Source organism: Rhinichthys klamathensis, unplaced genomic scaffold (assembly GCF_029890125.1).
Source record: "Rhinichthys klamathensis goyatoka isolate OS25496 unplaced genomic scaffold, OSU_Roscu_1.1 h1tg000191l_1, whole genome shotgun sequence".
NCBI classification, from domain to species: Eukaryota; Metazoa; Chordata; class Actinopteri; order Cypriniformes; family Leuciscidae; genus Rhinichthys; species Rhinichthys klamathensis.
Window position 1 is genome coordinate 8,402,538 of NW_026606717.1, and position 24,286 is coordinate 8,426,823.

General features: G+C 36.7%; 1 protein-coding gene across 1 annotated transcript; it reads left to right on the top strand.

Annotated features, from left to right (window-relative positions):
- The first annotated feature begins 2,307 nt into the window (after positions 1–2,307).
- Positions 2,308–22,893, top strand: zgc:77151 (uncharacterized protein LOC337153 homolog). Its single transcript, XM_056262293.1, has 10 exons — positions 2,308–2,465; positions 6,711–6,971; positions 8,797–8,974; positions 10,507–10,743; positions 15,243–15,358; positions 20,057–20,204; positions 20,335–20,387; positions 20,517–20,614; positions 20,711–20,861; positions 21,247–22,893. Exons 1-10 carry the CDS (start codon positions 2,445–2,447, stop codon positions 22,585–22,587), a joined length of 2,604 nt encoding a protein of 867 aa, XP_056118268.1. The 5' UTR covers positions 2,308–2,444; the 3' UTR covers positions 22,588–22,893.
- Positions 22,894–24,286: the final 1,393 nt, after the last annotated feature.

Genomic DNA, 24,286 nt, shown 5'->3' on the forward strand with positions numbered 1-24,286 from the left:
CACAAGAGTGTATTTCACTTGTAGAAATTGTTAGTATAGCATTTTAACAGCAAGATGGCACAATGTTCTCACTGGTCAGGATAAGACTTTTGTTAATAATTCAATTTGTTGACTATGTAAAAGTAGGCTATCTGTTAACTTTCACAATGGGTCAGTAGGAACCATGATGAGCGGTGGCAGGAGGGAGCCAAGAAGTGACACAACAACAACCATTATCAGAAAAAGAGAAGCAGAAAATCATGAAGCCCGGCCAGCCTGTGAACTAATCTGTACATGCGTGTTAATTCCGTCACAGAATAAGAGGTAGCCTAGTATGACTCTGAATATAAAGCCACTGTTTATTTCTGGCTATATCCTATGTAACTAATTTACAAATCTATTTTATTGGCGTACTTAGAGAATGTTGAAGCACATCTCCACTGTCATATCTCAGAGAAATTGAAGGATAAATCGACTGACGAAAGCAGTTTCCCACACTTGCAGAGTTTGAACACTGACCAAAAAAAAAAAATGTTAGAGGCAACAGCGCCTCCATGAGGTCTTTTAAAGCCAGTGTGAGGAAGAATGCTTCCTGTGTGTGTGTGTGTGTGTGTGTGTGTGTGTGTGTGTGTGTGTGTGTGTGTGTGTGTGTGTGTGTGTGTGTGTGTGTGTGTGTGTGTGTGTGTGTGTGTGTGTGTGTGTGTGTGTGTGTGTGTGTGTGTGTGTGTGTGTGTGTGTGTGTGTAAAGAGGCATTTCGCTGCAAACTCCACTAAAAGAACCACATTTTTATATTGTTGAGGTAAACAGATATTTGATAACAATTGACCTTGACTGTAGCTTAATGTCACAATTCATAATTATTATACTGTATATTTATAAAGCATATAATTTCCAATATACAATTCTTAATTATACACATTAAATTTATTGCTACTTTTGTTATGTATATAACATACAAGTTTGTGTTTATATAATATATGTATAATCACAAATAATCACATCTGTGTATACACTCACACACACACACACATGATATATGCATACATTTCTTCTATAAACACAAACTTGTATGTTAGATGTGATTAATCACAATTAATAGAATTTATATATAAATATATTATATATATATTTAGAGTTAGAAAATATAAAGCTTGTTGTGGATGAAATGAGAAGAATGATGATATTATTAATGATATAATTAACAATAATATTACTGTTGTTTTTTTTCATTAATAAAAATCCATTTTAACCTTTCTCATTTTTGGGTTGCAAAACTGAAAACTACACTTCTTCGTTTTTTTCCTCGTCAAGAATTCTTTTATCAGTTCATCATAATAAAAAAATAGTTCATTATATTTATGCAGTTATATAATCACAATATCACATATTGCCTTATTTATTCATTCATTTTTTCACCAAAGGATGACCATCCAGAGTTCAGAAGATGGAGGATGCAGAAGAACTATATTGAGTTGCTTCAGACATTCTACAATGACCAAGCCAGGGTGTTTACAATGTGATCTCCTGCTTTCACATATCCTCTCAGTATCAAATTCTCAATAACATTAATCAGTATTGTAAAGTTTGTATTTATTGCCCTTCGCTTAAGAGAGATGGCCAGTAATTGATATCAAATTGTTAAATAACTTGTAATAAAAATAAAAAAAGACTATAATGAGAATATTTTCTGGTGTCAGCAAGAGCAAGAAAAATGAAATGTCACAGCCATTGTCTCGTGGAAATGATCACGTGGAGACCCCCCCCCCCCCCTGCTGGAGAACAAAATGTAACTATTTTGAATTGTTTATTATATAAATATTTTAATGTCTATTAGCCTATACATTAACAGTCTCATTTAATAGTTACAGCAACCGACTGTACTGGCCAACAAGACCCGTGTTTACAATGTGAACAAGTAGCCTACATTTTTAGAGGGAAATTTCATGCATAAATTATAGACCAGACATTATATTTATAGACATTAGATTGAAAAATAATAACACCATTTTTTATATATATATATATATATATATATATATTTCACGTCAGACTAGTAATGCAGATCTTTAGAGGGTTCTCTATTTATTGTATGCATTCTAAATGGGCTATTTTTTAGAAGAACAGCACGCATGCTCTGTAGGCTATACTGTACATATGGATTTTGTCTTGAAATGCTGAATTCAAGGCTCCATGTTGAAATTGTGTTGTATTTCGTGATCACTGTTAGTCAGTGGGTTAAATTAAACCGCGAGCATGTTTCCACAGGCAATTTTGTGTACAATGCATAACATATATTAAAGTTCTTTTGGCAAATGGAGTTAAGCCACACCTAGATCCTGCCCTATTTTCACAAAAAGGCACAAGCTTTTCTTCAGCTACGGTTATGTGTGTGCCGGTGCTGTTAGTACCCGGCTGTGTAACTTGATAGGGGGCATCGAGAGGGATAAGGGAATGTTGAGTTGCAATGGAGCAGAGTACGATACAGGTAAACTGAATTACAACTTTAAACTGCTACTTTGTTGCAGCTCAAGGCGCTCGGCGCGCGAGCTCGAAATTCGCTTTGGTTTAAAAAAATTTAAATCCTATTTTTTTTAACCGCTGTTCTCGCGACACGTCGTGATATTTGAAGTTCGTTAAAATGCCGAATTGATTCCTATCCAATAAGCCAACGAAGACTTGAAAATATTGCCTCATATTTCGCCGAGAAACTTTTATTTGTTTCGAAATGTATTTGAAATTTCCTCGACGCTGTGTGGTTTTTGTGTGACGATTTATTGTTATATCAAGAGCGCGTGCGTTTGATATTTCGATTTTTTCGTTAATGATTAATTTCTTTGTGTGTCGTGTTGACTACCTAGATTCTCCCTCTTTTGCCCCCCACCCCCACATTTCACATTTGCCAAGCAGATTTTGTTTTAATTTCTTTATTAAAAACGATACGAATCGAGCCCACGATTTTAAAGGGAAAGCTGCATTGTTTATATTCACGATCTGTCGACACATTTTTCGATGAAATCCCGCGAATATTAAGCATGATTTTTAAAATGAAACTTCTAGGAAGAGGTAAACTTGGTGGAGCTGCTGATTTTATTTGAGACTACGAAGTTTTTTCGTCAAGCTTAAGTTATTTGATCGTTACACGAGCCGTGATATCATTATTTTCATAAATGTTGTGTTTAGCAATAACATCGTTTATTTTTTACAATGCTTTTAATATTATTAAGAGATTATTAGTGTTGGCTAGAAATGCTAGGCTACAGCAGTAAATTTTTTGTCATGATATATGAGACTTTTATGTATGTGGCAGTAGGAAGTTGGCTGAAATATGTTGTTTCACATATTGAGTGAATACCAGTATTATTAGCTTCAGAGAGCACCCGGATTGAGGATGTTGTTTATCACTGTTGTTTTTTAAATGATTGTTTATAAAATATAAACCACTTTCATCCTCATGATCAACAACTCTGATATGAGTATTTTTTCATTATGCATGCTAATAAATGTAAACAATTTTGGGGTCAGTAAAAGCTCCCAAGGTCATTTTGGTTATTCTTTCGAAATCTTTCTCAAGCTCTCCATGTGATATTTTTTGGATTGGGATAAAACACTCACGTTGGAGAATATAAAGTGAAAAGTTGACTGTCACAGACGTGTATTGTGGTTTAACTGTTAGACTAGTTTTCTTTTTTTACCAGTAGGCGCTCGACATGTGGACGCCGAGTGTTGTGGCTTCTGATTGGTCGGTTTTTCGGTGAAAATGTGGGTTACCGGTGGGGGTGGGGCGGGGGTGATTGACCCTCGTGAACGGGTCCTATGATTGACATGTTGAGTTAAAGTACTGAGAGTATGTCATGCTCAGGCCACGTTCAAGAGCCAATGCAATATTACTATAGAAAAAGGATGACAAGCAATGCTGTGCATCTGCGAATTGTCCATTTACAAAATGCATATGGTTAAATAAAATAATTTCCACGTGCATATTGCATTATTTATAATTTTTCACTCATATTTGAATGTCGATACCAATAACGCATTCATGACAACGAAAACAGAAAGGTCGCCTATAGTTAAAGAGCTTATTACTTTATAATTTGTCATTGTGTTGTTAACTATGTTTGAAAATAATTTGTAGTGCTAATAACTAAGATATTTACTTCAAATTATGTATTTTATCATAGTTGCATATATAGGCTTTCATCCATATATACACCACCCTCATAAAATATCTATTATCAAATAATTTTGTTTCAGATAAATGAATTCCCATTAGCCTTTTTGCATTATAAATTTTTTTACAAGTTTTTTTTCTTTTCTTTTTTTACTCTTACTATGCTAATACATGCTATGCTAAAGTTATTAAAACAACAAAAATATTGATACTGGTATTAAAATATTTTAATGTTATCAAAATAATACAGATTTAAACACTATTATACATTCATGCTTTTAACCAAAAACATGTTATCAACTAAATTATCTTCAGTATGTTAAAGATATGAAGCAATCTTCACATAGTTCTTTAAATAATTAGTTTTTGTGATATTCCGTATAGCCTCCACATTTATTGTCCATTTGATCTAATATCTATTATCAAATTAATTCATGTTGTTTCAGATAAATGAATTCTCATTAGCCTTTTGCATTACTTATACCTTTAGCTATTTTATTTGTTTTATTTATTTTTAAGTCTCTTTTAGTATGCTAATACAATACAATAGTACTAAAACATTTTACTGTTATTAATATAATTTAAATGAACATAGTTAAACACTATTCTACATTCATGCTTTTGACCAAAAATATGTGTTATCAACTGAATTATCTTCATTATGTTGAAGAAAAAATGAACCAATCTTCATGCGTATATACATTTCTTTGAATATCACGAATAAAAACCTTCACATTTTATTGTCCATTTTTAGTTCCAGAATGTTTTTATATTTGATAGCCGAAAACCACATTCTGGCATCATCTCTGTGGAATTTTTATGTTTTACTTTCTGCAACTCAAATAATAGAAAAAAAAACCTTTGTGTTTTTCCATTGCTATCAGGCCATTCCTAAGTAGATTAATACATTGGAATGTGTTTTCAACCATGGAAACTTTACCAAACAATTCTGAGTAGGTTACGTGAATGATTAGTTCATGTGTAATTCGCCCCACTCTATAGTATGTTTTGGGGGAGTTTTAGTCTCCGATGTTCTGCTAGAAGTCGAGACGTTGAATATTTTTGTCTTTCCGCTCAGCTGATTTGTGAAGACAGCGACGCTTGCTGCTCACACAGATCATTTGAGTCATGTGAAGGGTGTTTGCATGTGTGTGTTTGTGCTTCGTATGCATACATTTTCCTCCAGAGCTCTGACTGTTATGAAGTGTTTGTGTAACGACAGCACTTCTATTTGCTTAAAATATCTGCGCAGGAGCAAATTCCAAATGAAATGAATGAATCGATGATGAACCACAGACTTGCTTGTGATCTTGTGTAACTTATAATTTTGTGCTCCGACTCATTAAAGAGACGGTTCACCTAAAAATACAAAGTCGTTCCGAACCTGTACGAGTTTCTTTCTTCAGCTGAACACAAAAGAAGATATTTTGAAGAATGTTGCTTAGACAGTCGATGGGGTGCATTGACTTCCATAGTAGTTTTGTTTTTTCCATACTATGGAAGTCAATGTGGTCCATAAACAGTTTGGTTACCCATATTCTTCAAAATATCTTCTTTTGTGTTTGGCAGAAGAAAGAAATTTGACTTGAGGGAGAGAAAATGATGACACAATTTTCATTTTTGGCTCAACTATCCCTTTAAAACTGAAGGTATTTAAAGGAGAACTCCGGCGGAAAATGAACCTTTGGTCTAATAAAACATTGGTACCTAGTCAACCGTTCTCTGAGATTTGTTTTCATGATATTCGAATGTAAAGAGTTTTATCTCTAAAAACTGTTTAGCGTATAACGCTAGTAATGGGGGCATATAATAAGTAAATCGCTAGTTCCAAAGGCTCAAAATAGCCCCACACGAACACAGTGACATAATGAGGGTCCCTACATGCAAAACGAAGCAGTGAGAACTTTGTAAGTGTACAGACCGTTTAATAAGAAGATATTTTAAAAAGACAGTCCACTTCGTGTATACAGACAGGAGCCATCTTTGGAAAACAGTCTCGACTAATCAAACCACGAAAGACGTGCTAAGTGAGCTGAACTGTATGAAGTTCAGTGAACTTCTGAACTGTACGAATGGCGTTCGTGGTTTGATTAGTCGAGACTGTTTTCCAAAGATGGCTCCTGTCTGTATACACGAAGTGGACTGTCTTTTTAAAATATTTTCTTATTAAACGGTCTGTACACTTACAAAGTTCTCAATGCTTCGTTTTGCATGTAGGGACCCTCATTATGTCACTGTGTTCGTGTGGGGCTATTTTGAGCCTTTGGAACTAGCGATTTCTTTTTACTTATTAAATGCCCCCATTACTAGCGTTATACGCTAAACAGTTTTTAGAGATAAAACTCTTTACATTCGATTATCATGAAAACAAATCTCAGAGAACGGTTGACTAGGTACCAATGTTTTATTAGACCAAAGGTTCATTTTGCGCCGGAGTTCTCCTTTAAGATGTTTTCTCACAGCTGCACAGGGTGACTTGGATTTCTTTTCTTTTCTCATGTGGATTTAGTCGCATGTTCATTCCCTAACCGGTTTGCTTTTGTGCGCTCTTGTCTTGATCAGTGGTTAGGTGCTCCTAGCTGCCTCCGAGGCTCCTTTGCCTTTTATAAGTCAGTGGGTTGCAAGCAGGAATCCGGGGGTGCGACTCGGGTCTGGGAGCTCGGGGAGTTCTACTTCATGCGCTGTGGCCCTCAGGAGCCGGTGTGTATAGCGGAGGTCACATTGCTGTGGGAAGATCAGACGCAGCGCCGCCTGCTGGCCAGTTCCAGACTCTACTTCTTACCTGAGGACACTCCGAAGGGCAGAGCAGTGGAGCATGGAGAGGTGAGAGAGAGGAGGGAAAGCTACAGAAATAACCTGTGGAAGAGTGCACGAGCGCCACATTACTACGTATACGTGAATTTATATATACAAAGTAATTATACACCGTACACACATATACATTATGTAAACACAAACTTTTATTTTGGATGCGCTTTTATTTTCACAGCCCTAATTGCATTACTAAGTAGTTACTGTACTTTAATTACATTAAATACTGTATAGACTATAGAAAAATTCTAGTTGAAACAACAGTGGATTTAACATTAATATTTATTCCATAACTTCAAATCTCAAGACATGACCAAGCTGTCTTCACTAGGTGCTGACTCGGTCACTCGAGACTTTTTATTTTATTTTTTAAGTTCCTTTATATCTCTCGTGTCAAGTTGTTTGACTGTTAAACATATTCTTATATTTATATACATATTTTTATGACCTTGCTAGAAAACGCTTTTATTCAGAAATATGTTTACATGGAATATTTCAGAATGTATTTTAGATTTTCTATCTTATGTCAAGTTGAAATGTTTTATATAATAATTAAAATTTTATGGATTATGATATTGACCTTGTGTTTGCCTTGTAAATAGCCTTGATGCTAACATGGAGTTAAATTTAATAAGCAAACAACAATATTTAACGTCTAATGTTAAAATGTTTCTAATGTAACCTCCTTTATTTAAATACTCAATACAAGAATAAATTATGGAATTTTATATTATTTTTGTGATAGAAGTAAAAAAAAAAAAACATTTACACAAAAATATGTGCATTTTTATTTTCATCTTTATTTTATTATTTTCAACTTTGATAATAAGAACCTTTAATAATTGTGCACCAATAATTATTTATGACTGAGCACCAAATCTGCATATTAGAATGCTTTATAAAATATCATAATAATTGTTACCAAAGGCGTTTTTTTTTTTTTTGCCAAGTAGTTTACAATCCAATGATGTACAATAAACACATGAACTCTACAAGACTTTAAGAAACAGTTCTGTAAAAGTTATTATTGGAGCCTTAATTATTTAAAATATTAATAGACGTATAGAAATGATGTGATAATGCTTATTAGGAACGGGCATCCACACATCACAGCTTTATGTAACTGTAAGTGTTGTCTCTTGAATGTGGCCTGAGCATGACGTACAAAAGAGAATGCAAAATCAAAATCTGTGGTATACAAAATGAAACACTGCTGTTAAATGATTTAACTAGCAATATTTTTAGTAACAGAATGATTTAAGGGACTCTTAGTACCCTAAACTTAGAATGAAGAAGAGTTTTTGAATTGCTAATGAACATAAACTAGTTATTTTATAGTTTATTTGGAGAATCCAGTCATATGCGAACCAAAACTTTTAAGACTCATTCTCAGATTCTTTTCATCTGAAGTTGAAAGACACTCATTCATTTCCTGTAAGAAGCAGTCATGGCTAACCTAGACAGCATTTTAAACAAGGCCTTGTAATGTTTTACTTCTTCATAATGTGTTTAGAACAAAAGGCCATTTTGTAACAAAATAAATGAGTAAGGAGGAATACTAAAGCTTTTCAGAGTTTTCATTGTAAACAGTAGAACGTGAGAATGTCGCATAGATAAGCATCTAAATGTCAACTGGGCTTTTACCCTTCTTTTTGTTTTAAAGCAATTGGTTGGTTGTTTTTTGCCTGAGGCGATGCTTCTCTTGTTAGTTTAACATAGGAAAAAGGGAGAGGCTTCTCTCTAGCTTTCACTAAAGGTGTTAAAATACTTCAGGCCATTGAGCAAAACCCCGGTCCTGCCTGTAAGCTCACGTTTACTTTGCATATTTTTTGCACAGGATGAAGTCATCGCTGTATCAAAAAAGATTGTAGTCAGAGTGGAGGATCTGGTGAAGTGGACTTGTCAGGAACCGCCACAGTGGAAGCACAGCAGTCCAGACATTCCCGGCCCGCTGATGGGCTCTGATGGGTCACAAGATGCTAGTTCTCCACAGGAAGGCAAAACGGAGAGTGACGGTGAGTAATGAAAAATCCTGAACTGCATTTTTTTTTTGTTTCTTAATGGGTGAGGACAGTCTGAAAAGCAGGGGAGACACAATTAAAAAATGTATCAGGGTCTTGCTTTATAGTAGGTGTCTTTAAACAGAAAAAAAAGAAAGTTCGATACAATGTACTCATTGTGTTCATATTGTATTGCAAAACACTTGCTGATATTGTGGTGGCATATGGGTAAGGTCAGGACAGGTTTGGTGGTGTGAGTAGGTTTAAGGGTGGGTTAAGGGGTCAACAGTGTAATTATAGATGTAATTACATGCAGGCATTTTTAAAATATAAGTGCAATGTAAAAACATGTATGTACACGTAAGTGCATTGCATCAAATTATTTATTTAAATGTTGATTACCGGTACATAGTAGTTAAAGACACTGAATATAAAGTGGGTCCTTTATCAGCTTGGCTAATGAATATTAATTGTGTTGTCTTGTAATTAATATTCAACAGGCCTAGGTGTCTTACCTTATTTGTTGAGAGGCAGATAGACATTAATGTTGACTGGAATGTTTCATTTTATGCATTTTGTTTACTCTTGATGAAGAATTAGTGACACGTAATTTTTTTTGATCGTTTTCTGTTATATTGAGGTTTATACATTATATATATATATATGTACACACTATTATAGTATTTATTAATATTTTAAATTAGCTTTTATCTTTATATTTTCATTTTTAGTTTTAGTAATTTTGTGTGCTTTTGTCATTTTTATATAGTTATATTCACCTTAATTCTTTTTCAGTTTTAGTTTTATTTAGCTTAAGTTGAAGAACTAAAATCATGGGAGTTTTAATTTGTTTGTTTTTTCCTGTTTTTAATTTAGTTTTTAATTGTGGTGTTAGTTTTTCATCTAATTTTTGTTTTATTTCAATTAACCAACCATTTTTGATAGTTTTGGTTAATAACTGCAAAATCGCAAAGTACATGATCTTGCCTTATTTTCTTATGAAACTTGTATTGTTTGAGTTAGGCTTTTGTCAGGAAGTGAATAAAGAGGAAGGCTTATGAAATTGTCCATTGTGTCTGTTTTTCAGCCTAAAGCCAACTGAACGCACATCACATTATAGTTAAGTATAAGTAAGAGTGAAATGTGTGAATAGGAACTTGTAGGCAGCATTTTGTGAGATTGTGATAGAATAGAAATGACATTTAAAAGTTGACTGTTTTTAAAATAAAAAAACTGTGAGCTACTTTTCATTTCAGGGGGGGGACCCGAAAGTGAATCATTCAGATTATTGTGGTTCAGCTTACACAAATGTAAAATTGCCTTCATAATATTTTGCAAACAGAACCCTGGAGTGTGATAATATAGTCGAGCCCAGGGATTGTAGCTAATATTGAATGAGTATAATTTCTATTTAAATATATCGTGTGGGTTTTTTTTGCACGTGAGCACTAAAGCTGTTGTGAGGGTGTTGTTGACACTTGTACTGATCATTATTTGAACGTAGGCTGATGTATGGACTGACACTTGTGTTTTGTGTCCTCTTTTAGACGAGTCTCTAGAAGTACAGCAGAAGGTCAAGGTCCTCAGTTACCCCCAGTACTGCCGTTTCCGTTCCCTTCAAAGCCGCGTCCCGGATCAGGCTAGCTGCCCTGGTCTGCAGGACCCCCATCTGCTGGCTCTGGGTGGAATAAAAGTGGCCCTCCAAAACACACGAGTCCTCTACTGTCGGGATACCTTCAACCACCCTACTCTAGACAGCAATGCTAGCATACTGACACAGCTTGGTGAGTAATACACTCTTGTTGGATTGTGACAGGGCTTGGTTAAAAATATTGATTTCTCGATTTTAATCAACTCTCATTTTAATGAACCGATATCGATTGTTGAATCCCAAGAATTAGGGATGCACCCAAATTTTGGCCTCCACAAATGCGTGTCTGTATAAGTCACAGAGCTCCAGCTCGTCTGGCACGGACCGTTTTTAACCGTGCTCCAATTAATCGATATAGATATCGAATCGGAATTGAATTCGAATCGCAAGCTTGTGAATCTAATCGTTGCTGTGATGTGGCAGGCTAATTCAGTTGTCAAACATGTAGACAATTAATGATGTTTTATTAACAAAGTTTGGGAGGAACACGTTCAGATAATTAACACGGGTGGAGAGCACTCCACAATCAGTGATAAGAGGTGTATATAGACTCAGCAGTCTCACCTCAATCCATTGACAGTTTAGCAGCACCCCTCCACCGCCCCTTCTCCACACTTCTAGTCCTAACTACTTACATAGGGGGGAGTACCGAGTACTCTGGGTTTGGGCCGAACTCCGAGCTCGGAGCCCTCCCCCCGGACTGCACGCCAAATACGCATTCAACTTTACCCCCTTTATTTGTATGTAAGTGTGAACTCGTGAAACTAAATTAAAGACAACCAAAATGTGTTTTACCACCCAATTGATATAATTGTCAGTGTACATCCTCGATAAAAGGCTGATTTGTGAATTTTTAGGGTTGTCAAAAGTACCGGTACTTCAGTACTAAGTTGTTACTTAAACTTTAAAAGCATAACGGCACCAGCCTTTCTGCAGTACCAGTAGTACCAAGCACCGAGTCAATCCGTTACCCTCGATAGGTGGCTGCTTTCAAACGCTTCCATGCATATTTGTGTAAGCGCTCTGTAAATACAAACCTTTGACGGTCTTACCAATGTGCTTTTGCAGTATTGAACTTTTTAGCCAATCACAGACACGTTTGTTGAGTGCATGAACGCAATAGGCTTAGTCGGAATAAGTTAGTTAGTCTGGCTCAATACGCCAGAGTTTGCACAGTTACCCCTTTTCCACCAACAAGAACCGGGTGCTGGTTCAGAGCCAGAGCTGGTTCGGAGTTGGTTCGACTGACAAGCTTACTAAGAACCGGTTTGCCTTTCCACCGGCTAGAGAGCCACAACAGAGCCAGATCTTACGTCACTGCATACGTCTCATGTTGCCCAGCAACGCTAGTGCGGTAGCGCCAAACACAAACACGCCAGGGTGGTTCGAGATGCATCGGCTTCTCGCAGATCGATCGCGGCATGACATCAAAGCACTGCGAAAGCGATCCAAAGGCACAAGGAGTCGTATGATCTCCAAACACTCCCGCAGCTCCGATCGGTCCGCGCCGCTCCGATGCATCTCGAACAAGCCATCAACAATAATGGACGTTGCGTTACTGATGCTCATGGGTTTGCAAAAATACATCAGAATCCAACGCGTTTGTGCAGCTCGCCGTAACTTACATAGATGGATATTATAATCAAGCTGCTATTAGCTCGACTAGCTGCTATTTAAAAATGGCGGTCACAAGTTTCTATTCGTCTTGTTGGTCATGGTAACCCCGCCCCCAGCCCCTGACGCAAGCGGTTCTTACTTGGCTCTGTTCTAGACCAGCAATGATTTGGTGCTACTTAAGAACCACTTTTCCTGGTTCGGAGCTGTTGCTTTGCATGTGAAAAAACAAAGAACCGAATTGAAACTAGGCTCTGGCTCCGAACCAGCACCAGCTCTGCCTTGGTGGAAAAGGGGTAAGAGTGAGCTCCAACCACCAAAGTATAAAGATGCTGTAAATAACAGATTAATAGTGCAATATAGACTGCAGTCCGTGAGCTTGCGCTGTGGCTGAACTGAAGAGATATCAGTTTCACTGATCATAAAGGAAGTGCTCTTTGTTTGCTTTCTGTACATAGCATGAAAAATGGTGAATGGGTTAAGTACACACTGCAAAGCTTAATAAAATGTGCGACTGAATTTAAAATTGGGATGTTTGACAACAGATGGTACAAAAAAAAATCTCTAATTTTAGTGCAAGTGCAGTAGACCTGCTACTTGTTCTGTTACCTGTAAAGTTTCTTCATTTTTTAATTTATTACTAATTTTTAATAAAAAAAATTGGTGCAATGTTTATTTAACTGAACAATAGTTCAAGGCTACATGCTAATGTTTTAAGTAGGCATGGACCAATGTATAGGCCAATAATCGGTATCGGTAAAATAAACTATTTTATCCATCTGCCAAATTTAGAGCGTTGTTAAAGAAAATTAACGCATTAACGGTTTAAAAGCACGTAACGTTAAAGGGATAGTTCACTTTGAAATTAATTTTTGGTATGTTTTAGCTTACCTCAAGGGCATCCAAGATGTAGGTGTCTTTGTTTCCGCAGTAGTTTCAATTTTGATATTTTTAGGTCAAACCGTTCTTGTCTGTCAGTCATATAATGCAGGTCTATGGTCACCTCCTCAAAGAGCATGCACAGAGAAGTCCAAATTAAACATGATTTAATGACTCGTAAATGTAAGTACACATTGATGGCCTAAGACACGAAACGAGCGGTTTGTGTGAGAAAACGAACAGTATTTATATCGTTTTTGCCTCTTGTAAACACAGCCACGTCCAAGTGATCTGAGGGTGCCGGCGCTTCGGTCTGCGCAAGCGCCGGAAAGCACCGGAAGTGATCTCTCGTGCGTGTACGTCACTCATTGTTTACACAGAACAGAGATTGTAGGTGAGACGGCTAATTAAAATGGTACTAATTTGCGCTTATCCGGGATGTTTAAACTGTCGTAAAAAAAATAAAACCATTGTATGAGTGACGTACACGCGCGAGAGATCACTTCCGGCGCTTGCCGGAAAAGACCGAAGCGCCCGCGCCCTCAGATCACTTGGACGTGGCTGTGTTTACAAGAGGTAAAAACGATATAAATACTGTTCGTTTTCTCACACAAACACGCTCACACGCTCGTTTCGTGTCTTAGGCCATCAATGTGTACTTACATTTACGAGTCATTAAATCATGTTTAATTTGGACTTCTCTGTGCATGCTCTTTGAGGAAGTGACCATAGACCTGCATTATATGACTGACAGACAAGAACGGTTTGACCTAAAAATATCAAAATTGAAACTACTGCGGAAACAAAGACACCTACATCTTGGATGCAGGCTCAGACTGACCCTATGAATCACCCGTAGTTCAAGCCAGGGTTGCCAGGTCCACGCTTTTTTAATCGCTTTGTTACTTCTGATAAGAAAAGTCTCAGCTTTAAAATGATGTCCCTTTATCATGAAATTAAAAAAATGATTGGCGTTTTGACACTCTTAAATGTGAAGTTACAGATCCCTGAAGTCAATAAAACGGCTTGTGACCAATGCCACTTAATGTTCCGTTAACCTCAGGAAAGTTAGTTAATGTTCACAGTTCATTAGTGAGCTATAAAAAAACATTAGAGAGGTGCTTATTTACTGTTAATTATACATGTACGTTTGAATGAATTAGTCATGAAGACACGTTTATGAAAACTACCTTATGTGTAAGTGACCTGGAGCCTATTTACTGTTAATTATACATGTTTTCATAAACATGCGTCTTCATGACTAATTTATTCAAACTACCTTATGTGCAACTGAGCTGTAAACAAACATTTCAGTTGTTATTTTAGTGTAATTGTTAAATCTGAAAATACATTTCAGTTGAATATAATAGTTTAACCTCTAATATTACAGTAATGTACCAAATGAGAGGGTTCCCTGTATAGTTTACAGTATTAGTTGGGAGAGCTTTTTTTTCTTTTCTTTAGAAAACTATCGGTATCGGCAGAGAAATGTAGTATTGGTGCATCTCTAGTTTTAATGTATTATTTACTTATCTTTAATAGCATTAAAAATGAACCAATTTCATTTATTTAATATTTGTAATTTTCAAAAAGTTAAAAATATATATATATTTAAACAAAAAAAAATTACAATGGTTTTTGCTCTGGTACTAAAATTGGGGCAGAGAACCGTGAAATTTGACTGCTATTGGTACTGTGACAACCCTACAAACACAATATTTACTGAACTGAGAAATACTTAAAGGCTTGCTCTTTGTTTAGTGTCATTCATTCACATTAATATTTAACTAGAAAGGAGTGTGTTAAATATTGTATTAGTTTGTACTTTATTAACATTGAGAAAGTATTGAGGAATTTCACTTGTGGTATTCATGTAGAAAACCCTAATATGTAGTATGTATTCTCTTACAGTATTTTAATTTTAACTCAAACAAATGTCTCAAACAAAAGTTTTATTAGTTGTATTTCATTGTACTAATAGCAGCACTGAGATCTTTCATAATATCCAGACTACACACTACAGGAAAGGATCAAATGGGACTGTTCACTTTTTGTAAAATGATTGAACTTTTTTGGCTTTTTTTTTGTCAAAACATGCTAAGTACTGTCGCCTAAAGATGATATATGTTTCTGTCCCAGGATGCTCTTCTCTCAGTCTGAAGGGGAGACCTCGTAAAAGAAAGGGCAGGGATGGCCAAGGATCCGATCAGCAAAACAATAACCATTTATCAGAGTCATGGATGGAAAGAATGAAGGTATGCTGTGGAGTTTGCTATTCAATTTGTTCTATAAACTTGTTTATGAATACAGATCTGATGGCCAAACAGGATGTTTTGAGATTTTGAACAAATAGTGAAGAATACTGTGATGTCACTCAGTGCTTCCTGTTTTGTTTTAACTTTGAGATCTTGACTTCCTTTCACACCATTTGTGACACTGTTTGCCAATTTTATCATCATTTTAGGTTTAAAAAAAACCTGAACTTGGGTGAAAATTTATATTATATTCTATGAGAGAGTTAAAAGCCATTTAATAAACAATCCTGATCATAGATTAATCAACATTACAACAATTGGGGAAAAAAAAGGTACAAGGCTGATAATACTTTATTAAAAATACTTTATTTGAGAACACTGCGGTTTTCCATGCTTCTAACTACAATATCCAATATTAAATATTGTAAGGTGAGTAGCTAGTGAGCCAGGGTTGGCAACTTTTTGCGTTTAGCTTGGAGCGAGAATTATTGTTTTATTATTATTTATTTATTATTTTAAAATTATTATTTGAGAATTATTGGGGGTTGTATTGTTGTAAAAATAAAACATAATGCCCCAAAAAATCCTTGCATCACAATAAGTGTATAGTCAAAACATTCGCTAAGTAAACAGAATTTCATTAAGTTTAGTTACATGTTACAATGTTTACATGGTACAATAACTGGTAGCCTACTGTTTTTATTAGTGCTTAAAACAAATTTCACGAATTCAATTCATAAGCTTGCGATGCGATTCTGATCTGGAGTCAGTATCGATTCAATTGGATAAATATCAGATACAGTAGCTACATGTTCATCTCTCTCAAGGAAAAAATCTTTTAACTAATGCTTTAAACAAACATGCATGAAGGTAATATGATGCCATAAAAAATCGAATGCGCAGGGTAAGATTTGTGAAAGTGTACATAAGTTTGCAAGCGTAAATTAAATTTGCATGCGCAAGAGTAGATTTGAAGGTGTAAATCGCCTTTCAAGTGTAAGAAAAAAATATTTACAGGATTTTACTGTTATTCGTAGGTGTAATTCATGTATTGTGAAGCTGCAGCTTCATGCTAACGCAAAATAAATTGGATCTAATTCTTCTGAATTCCATTTTTCCGCGCTTACACTTTTGGCACGGTTTTTGCGCACAAATGCGGCCAAAAGCATTGCAGGCCTGTGAACTGCTATTTGCAAGCAAAAACAACAGAGTCAGGAACTGGAGAACAGATTGATCGCGTAAAACCAACCTTTGTGTAAAAAAAATAAACTGTTGCAAATGTCTGAATGATTTGTTGTGTGCATGGGGCAAAAACGTTCCCGAAATAACCCGATTTGTACAGTTGCGTCTTTCTTTTGGCTGCGCGTACAGTTTTGGCACGATTCTCTCACTCATTGAGTTTTGCGAGCGCGAAGAGGAGGGCGGGTCCACCATGTAGCCAATCAAATGAGCATCTCGCTTTACTCTCGATTTACTCCTATCTTATATGGTTCAATAAACACGCCAGTCTCCAGAACACATCTTTATCTTCATTTGGCTCAGCATCGTTCTCAAAATAGTACTTTTAATGCACACATACATGTTAAATAAATCATGATTGCTTAACCTTAACTGTGGGACGCCTAACTTTACTTCACTATATTTCTATTAAATCCTAATCTAATTATGACAAATTATATATCGTTGGAAAGGTCTAAGACTTCTAAATAGATATTCTACCCCTGTTTTGTGTTACAAATTATGTAGGAAGAGTAATTGATGAATTTATGACAAGAGTGCACCTCAAAAAATCTGCATCATAACAGGAGGTCTGACCTTTGTCACAAAAAGTCGATGCACCCACTTTTAATCATTGAAACTTCTGTTTTTATGCTAAAAGTTCATAATAAAACATATAATCTAGTATTTTTCAATAAAACATGATAATATAATATTATCCTCTAAAATATAATATTATCTTTTTTATCGCCTTTTTTATTATATCACATATTTTAGTAGTTATCATAAATTAGGTATCATTTGAAAGCTTATAAACTCAGAATTCATCCTGTGAAAACTGTTTTATAATTGAACGCTGTGTTACCATAGAAACGGTACTCTAAATTATTTTATCAGGCTCCTCCCCTTTTGGGCATCATTATATTTCATAATTTATGATCAAAACCTTTTCTAATCTTGACAAAACACATTGTCAGAAAGGTCTGTGTCTCAAGGTTCCAAATTTTGTGACAGAATTGATATTTGGACAGAAAAGTATTAATTTGTTAAGGCAGAATGTATACAACTAAATTCAATGGAATTCAATGGCACCCGGTGGCTATTTTCGGTACTACGCCTAAACAAAATCTCATGGGAACTTCAATTTTTGTGATATCAACTTCAAATTTGGAACATAACTTGGTTAGATTTATGGCTTTGATTTTATAGTAATTTTAGACTAAAAAATATTTTGTAAAATATATATATTTTTTATATATATATATATATATATATATATATATATATATATATATAAAAAATAGTACAGTATATTTGATTTACTGTAAATTTAAACTTCCATAACTTTTTCATACTTTAATTTTTTTAAGTGTTCTCACTTCAGCAATAATCTGCTGAGTGTTTTCTTTAAAACAAGACCAAACTTGGGTATATATTCCAAAGCATTCTTGAATTACAACCATTTAAGTTTGAATAGTGCATTTTAACCCCCATTCTCAAAAAGGGGAGTGACAGCGAAGGGGTTAATAAGCTGTGCACCATTAGGCTGACTATACGAGTTCATACAGAATTTTGAGCTGGTGTGTTAAGAAAGAAAATGTATGTATATTCAGGGCATGTATCCTGCTCATCATCATGATCCTGTGCATGCGATTTCTTTATGGCATCATATTACCTTCATAGTAGACCTCCTGGGAAAACCAGGTGTCGGCTGGAAGAGGTGTTAGTGAGGGGGGCCAGTGTGGGGTGCTACTCACCCAGTGGTCTGTGTTGGTCCTAACGCCCCAGTATAGTGATGGGGACACTATACTGTCAAAAAGATCGGATGAGACGTTAAACCGAGGTCATGACTCTCTGTGGTCATTAAATGTCCTTTGGAAAAAGAGTAGGGGTGTAACCACGGCATCCTGGCCAAATTTGCCCATTGGCCTCTGTTCATTATGGCCTCCTAATTATCCCCACATAAACCGATTGGCTTCATCACTCTGTCTCCTCTCCACCAATAAGCTGGTGTGTGGTGGGCGTTCTGGTGCAATATGGCCTGGTTGCATCATCTAGGTACATTGGTGGTGGTTGAGGAGATTCCCCCTTCTATGTAAAGTGCTTTGAGTACCCAGAAAAGCACTTTATAAATGTAACAAATTATTATTACAGGGAGCCCTGTCAGCTGATATTATTATTATTATTATTAAATGTAAAAATTAACAACTCAAATTAATATTAGTTGCCTTAGAACTATTATTAATATTAGTTACCCTTAGGGATGCACGATAAATTGGCCACCATGTCCGTATTGGCCGACATATGTTCGTTTTTTTTATGTAATCTTCATCGGCCTGAAAATTATTTTTGGAAAAAAAATTTGTCCGATATATTTATTAAAGCCGATAAATAATGTAGTATTTACTTCAATTGAAATATGATTGGAATCACTTCAAAAATGGAAAACACAGACTTGCGATGCAAATGTTGCACTTAACTGTCATGTAGGCTATATAAAATTATTATGAGAACATTATAATTGTGTGCTTGGGACATGGCTTTTAATGGTGAGACTTTTGTCTTTGTATTTTATCGGTATCGGCCAAAAATGTCATATCGGTTTCCCCGGAGGTTTTTCCCTAGTTACCGTGTAAATCTGCTTTGTGTGCACAAATACTACGTTTCTCGCAGGTGGGGGTCAGCAGCTTATATACAGTGACCCAGCATGGTGTGGGGAAAATGTGATTGGTACAGACTGGTCCAATCAAGAGGTTGCAGGTCTTCATTGGTTTAATTAAAACCCATACCTTGTCAATACGCGTGTTCGACTTCATGCAGTGCTCTCACGATTCTTGATGTCATACACCAAACAGTATGTGCAGCACATTGACTTTTTTAATTTGGCATGAGATTTACTTGGGCAGCGTGAGACAGAGCCTGAAAGCGTGCGTCACGCCAAATATGTGAGAGTTGGCAACCCTGAGTTTAGCCAATGTTAGCTAACATTACCTATCCCGCTAGCTAGCTAGCCTGCAAAACTTCAAAACATCTCTGCTTGCTGGGTGGGTAGTATGAATTATTTTAAAAGTTCAAATTACAATTGCCTCTATAGAAATATGTGCAATTTCTTAGCAAGCTCATGGCTTATCTTTAAAAGTTTTGAATCGGATTTTAACATCCAAAACCTGATTGGTGCGGTCACATTTACCACTTTTGGTTGAATGCTCGGGGGCAAAATCCAGACATTTTAATAGAAATCCAGTTGGACATGCGGATTTGCCGCGTTCACCAGGAGAAAGTTGCTCGGTCTGAGTGACTTCTGCATGAGCTGAGATTCATACATCGCTACACTATTGATAGGCAATGTACCTTTTATTTGCTCACAAAATTTTCTAATGTGAATGTACGTGCCGTAATGTTTCGATCTGTTGCTATTAATTTGTTATTGTAGGAAATATCTTCTAATGTGTTGTAACTTTTTTTTTTTTTTTTCTGTAGGAGAATGTGATGGGCAGTGTGGAGATGCATTGGGATGGGAACTGGCTCCCACATCCAGAAGAGCAGCTCTTCCTGGATCAGCTATTTATCTTTATGGAGCGGAGGGGTTCCCCTATAAGCAAAGTTCCCAACCTGGGTTTCAAAAAGAGTATGTATGCATGACTGCTTTTACATGTGAAAAAAAATTGAGCACCAGTCACTCACTTGAATAATTTCTCTATAGTTTTTTTCCACCTTAACTTATTAATTAACCAAGCCGTTTTCCTATTTGCCCACAGTTGACCTTTTCCTCATGTATTCAGTTGTAAAAAGACTGGGGGGATATGAGAGGGTAAGTTTGTCATGTCGTTTCATTACTTGGCCCTGCTGAGTAAGCTGTAATCCATCATAACGGAATGAAAGCATTAGCGGTGAGCTCAGTAGTGTGAGTCAGAACCATTGTCCTCCCCATCGCCTGCAGGTGACATCGCACCGTTTGTGGAAGACCGTGTACAATGAGTTGGGTGGAAGCCCAGGCAGCACCAGCGCTGCCACCTGCACAAGGAGGCATTATGAAAGGTGAGCGAGAAGCTCTGATTACAGCAACAATTAATTCCTGCTGCTTCAGAGGGCTTTTCTCATCTAACTGAATGCCCATTTTCAATCAAATTCTAGGCTGATGCTCCCTTATGAACTGTATGTAAGGGGAGAAAACCCAGAACTTGGCAAGCCCAGAGCTACATCTTTCTCACCCACTACCATCAAAAAGACTGTACGGGGGAGAGGGGTGTCAAACAGCCCAAAAAAGAATGCAGTTACAAACCAGGTGAGGGTTTTATTTTCTATTGCACTAGAAAAGGGAAATGCTGACCCATTTTTGTTCGGTATATGCAAGATCTCTCAATAAGATGAGCTAAACATAATGTTTAGTCCATATTAGATCTGATTATGGTTTAAGAACCATGCTTTGTTCATACATGCCATTTGTCTGATATACATTATGCCACACTACTGTAGAAAAAAACGATTTAAATAATTGTGCAGCAACCTCAAACAAAGCTCCAAAAGGTTTAAAGTCACAAATTTTGGTAAATCCAAATTCTCAAAAACGCTTGCTGTTTCATCCCGGTACTTTGTAAGCTTTGTTTTCAGACAGACTAATAAAATGAGCATAACTAAGATTACCTTTCTTTGCCCTACTACTTTTTTAGGCCTCACCGCCAGATGGTGGTGGTGTTGTTGTTGTACGGAAAAGAGGAAGACCACCTGGAAAACGCAATGCTAAAGTTCTGGCCAGAGGCAGAGTTGGAAGACCGCCCTTGCATCCCAAACCTCCCTCAGAGCAACCAGAAAGACCCCATCAGGAAATCGTGCAGCCATTGACTATTTTTCAAGAACTGAAGCTCACCAACCATCCTCATGGCCAAGGTCTGTCCCTAGTACCCTCTAATATGGTGCTCCACCAACCCGTACTGGGGCGAGAGGTGAAGACGGAGACTGTAGAACCTCAAGCTCCCTCTTTTCTGTCGGTTCCTTGCAAGTTGCTGGCAGGTGGTTCCCTTGAAGGATTCAGTCCCACTAAAGGACTGTGTCCTTTGGACCTCTTTAGAGCCCGTCTCGGCCTCAATGGAGTGAGTGCTCATGAGGTAACTCCTCAAGATTCTTCTACGCCCCACCAGACAATTATGGTCCATCAGCCCAAAGTCAGTACACCCGAGACCCCTGAGAGTCTCCAGCACCAGTGTTCAGGGTGTAGTTTGGATGCCACGTCCCAAAACGGAGGACTGGCCATGACCAGAGCCCCCCTGCCCCCTCTTAGGATCCTTCCGCTTGACATCGGCTGTAGCCTACAGTTGCGTCAACTGATGCGCACCCGTCTTGGCTCGACACACATGAACACCTTCACCAAGAGACTTTCTGAAGTTCTGGCTCAGGATCTTGGCAAGACCTCCCAACCCAACGGGAGTGCACCTCAAGATCAATCCCTTCCACTGAACCTGAGCAAGAGAGCCATTACCAAGAGGTCTGCTGGAGACATGGAGTTCACCGAACTGCAAGGTCGGGATGTCCAGTCTATGACCAAGAGACCAAAGGTGGAAACTGAGGATCTCGGAGCATCTCTAAAGTGGAATGGCATGTCCTTTCTGGTGCCTTTGAACCAAGATGAGCCAGCTGATCTTAGCTCTCCTAGCAGGGCCAGAGCTTTGGTTCAGGACAGGACCAATGTGGCTTTGACTCTTCCTGAAGCCACTTGTTTCTCTTTAGTGCCCAAATTGGATGTCCCCCTTGAAAATCCCTACAGTATTGGTGCTTCCCCAGACTCTCTACCTTGTATTTATCACATGAATCAAGTGGAAGACAAGACCAGTGTAAGCACAGTGACAGTTAAGAACGAACCAGAGAGCGCATCTCTGGATTCAAATCTAGAACCTCAATCAAACAGTGACCTCTACTCGCAGTGTGTACCTACTGATGATATCAAAGAGTCGGATGCAGTTTCCTCTCTCAAAGTACTCTCTAGTTCCCTCCTTTCGAAGCCATCTAGCTGTTAGCATGCAGGCATGGGAGCGTTACTAACTCTTGCATACTTTATCACTCCTCTCTTCTCTGCCTTTCCCGCAAACACGTTTGTGTTGCGTATGATCAAAGAGACAGTTCTGCAGATGCATTGCTATCTGCTAATTACCTGCTTTTAAAACACTACTAAACTCTGAGCTGATGCAGGTGGCCATGGGTTTTTACCAAAGATAAGGTGCCTTGAACTTGATTATTCTATATTTTAGTACTTTTTAAGTTGAAACATATGCTGTAGATAGTGGATCATCAAGTGGCCAGCCAATAAAGGACATTTAATATGACTCATGGAGCATTTGATTTCTTTGAAAAAAATTAAGGTATTTAAGAAAAACATGGACACAGAATCTGGGTTTGGTTACTGTTGGATCCAGATTTCAAAAACCTTGGGACATCATTGCAGAAGATTTGGTCAGCTACTGTACTTTTTCCCTAGGCATAAATTGCTTTGTTTATAAATGGTCATTTGTTTTTATTTTATGATAAAGCAGTGTCATTTTGTGGGTGTAGGTCATACTCTCAGTTATTATTTATGTTTTACACCTTTATCTAGGTTCTTCTTTACTGTTTTTAGGCAGTGTGAATTTTTTTTCCCCCTCTTCTCTTTGTGTATTTGTTGAACCTTGCTATTTAAGAAATGGGCTCCATATGACCTCTGTGCTGGATCTTATCATATTTTCCCTAGCTACATGTTTTAGAAACAATGTACTGTATTGTGCAAATGGTATGCATATTTTGGGTCCCAATGCAAATGTTCTTTTTTTCTTTTTCTTTTATCATTTAAAAATGTATTTTAATAACAGTCATATATTGTAGTTAATTACTATTTGTGTTCCTGATAAACCATCGAATGGTTTACCATAGACATCATTGATATGTGTTTACAGAGAGACTGATGTAGAACTGCCTGTTGTGAGAAAATGGGTAACTTAATTTGCTTTTCACTCCTCCTAGACGGACCTCTTGATGCAATGTATTTCACAGGTTTACAGATGACAAATTATATTTAATAATTTTCACTCGGTTTGCTAATGATTAATTACTTGTGTAAAACACATTTGTATGATCATTCTTTATTATTCTGTTGGTTGTATTTTTCTTTCATTTAATTTCTGTACTTGAAAGGCAGCCAAACAGAACGCTAATCCCTATTTAATGTTCTATAAACTGTTGTAATACCACCAGGTTAAAAAATATATAATTTTTTTTTCTTATTTTGCATGCTATGCTAATGGAACATGGACTCTGTGGCAGATTGCCACCGCAGACATGTTTAAACACTGAATATTTATAATAAAAAATTATGTACTTGCATGCTGTTATTTTAATTGCTGAAAGATTCTTACACTTTAAAGAGATCACATAATTTATTATTTTACTGTAGTAACTATAGCTATTGTAAAATAAATTATTGTGATCTTTAAAGTGGCAGAAGCTTTGTCTATTTATTTATTTGACAGTGGGGGCTAAATAGATGGTCATTCATGTAAAAAAAAAAAAAAAATTAACGGGTGAAAACGAAGTGTGGGCTTATGTGTTCAGTGGATTGTAGCCTACTTTTGTTTAAAAACATTTCGATTGCTCAGCTGACAAAACATATTTCCAAAAAACTTCAAGTAGAGGTGTGAGCTTTGAAAAACGGATGTGATCTATTACATTTTATACAGCGCATGAAGA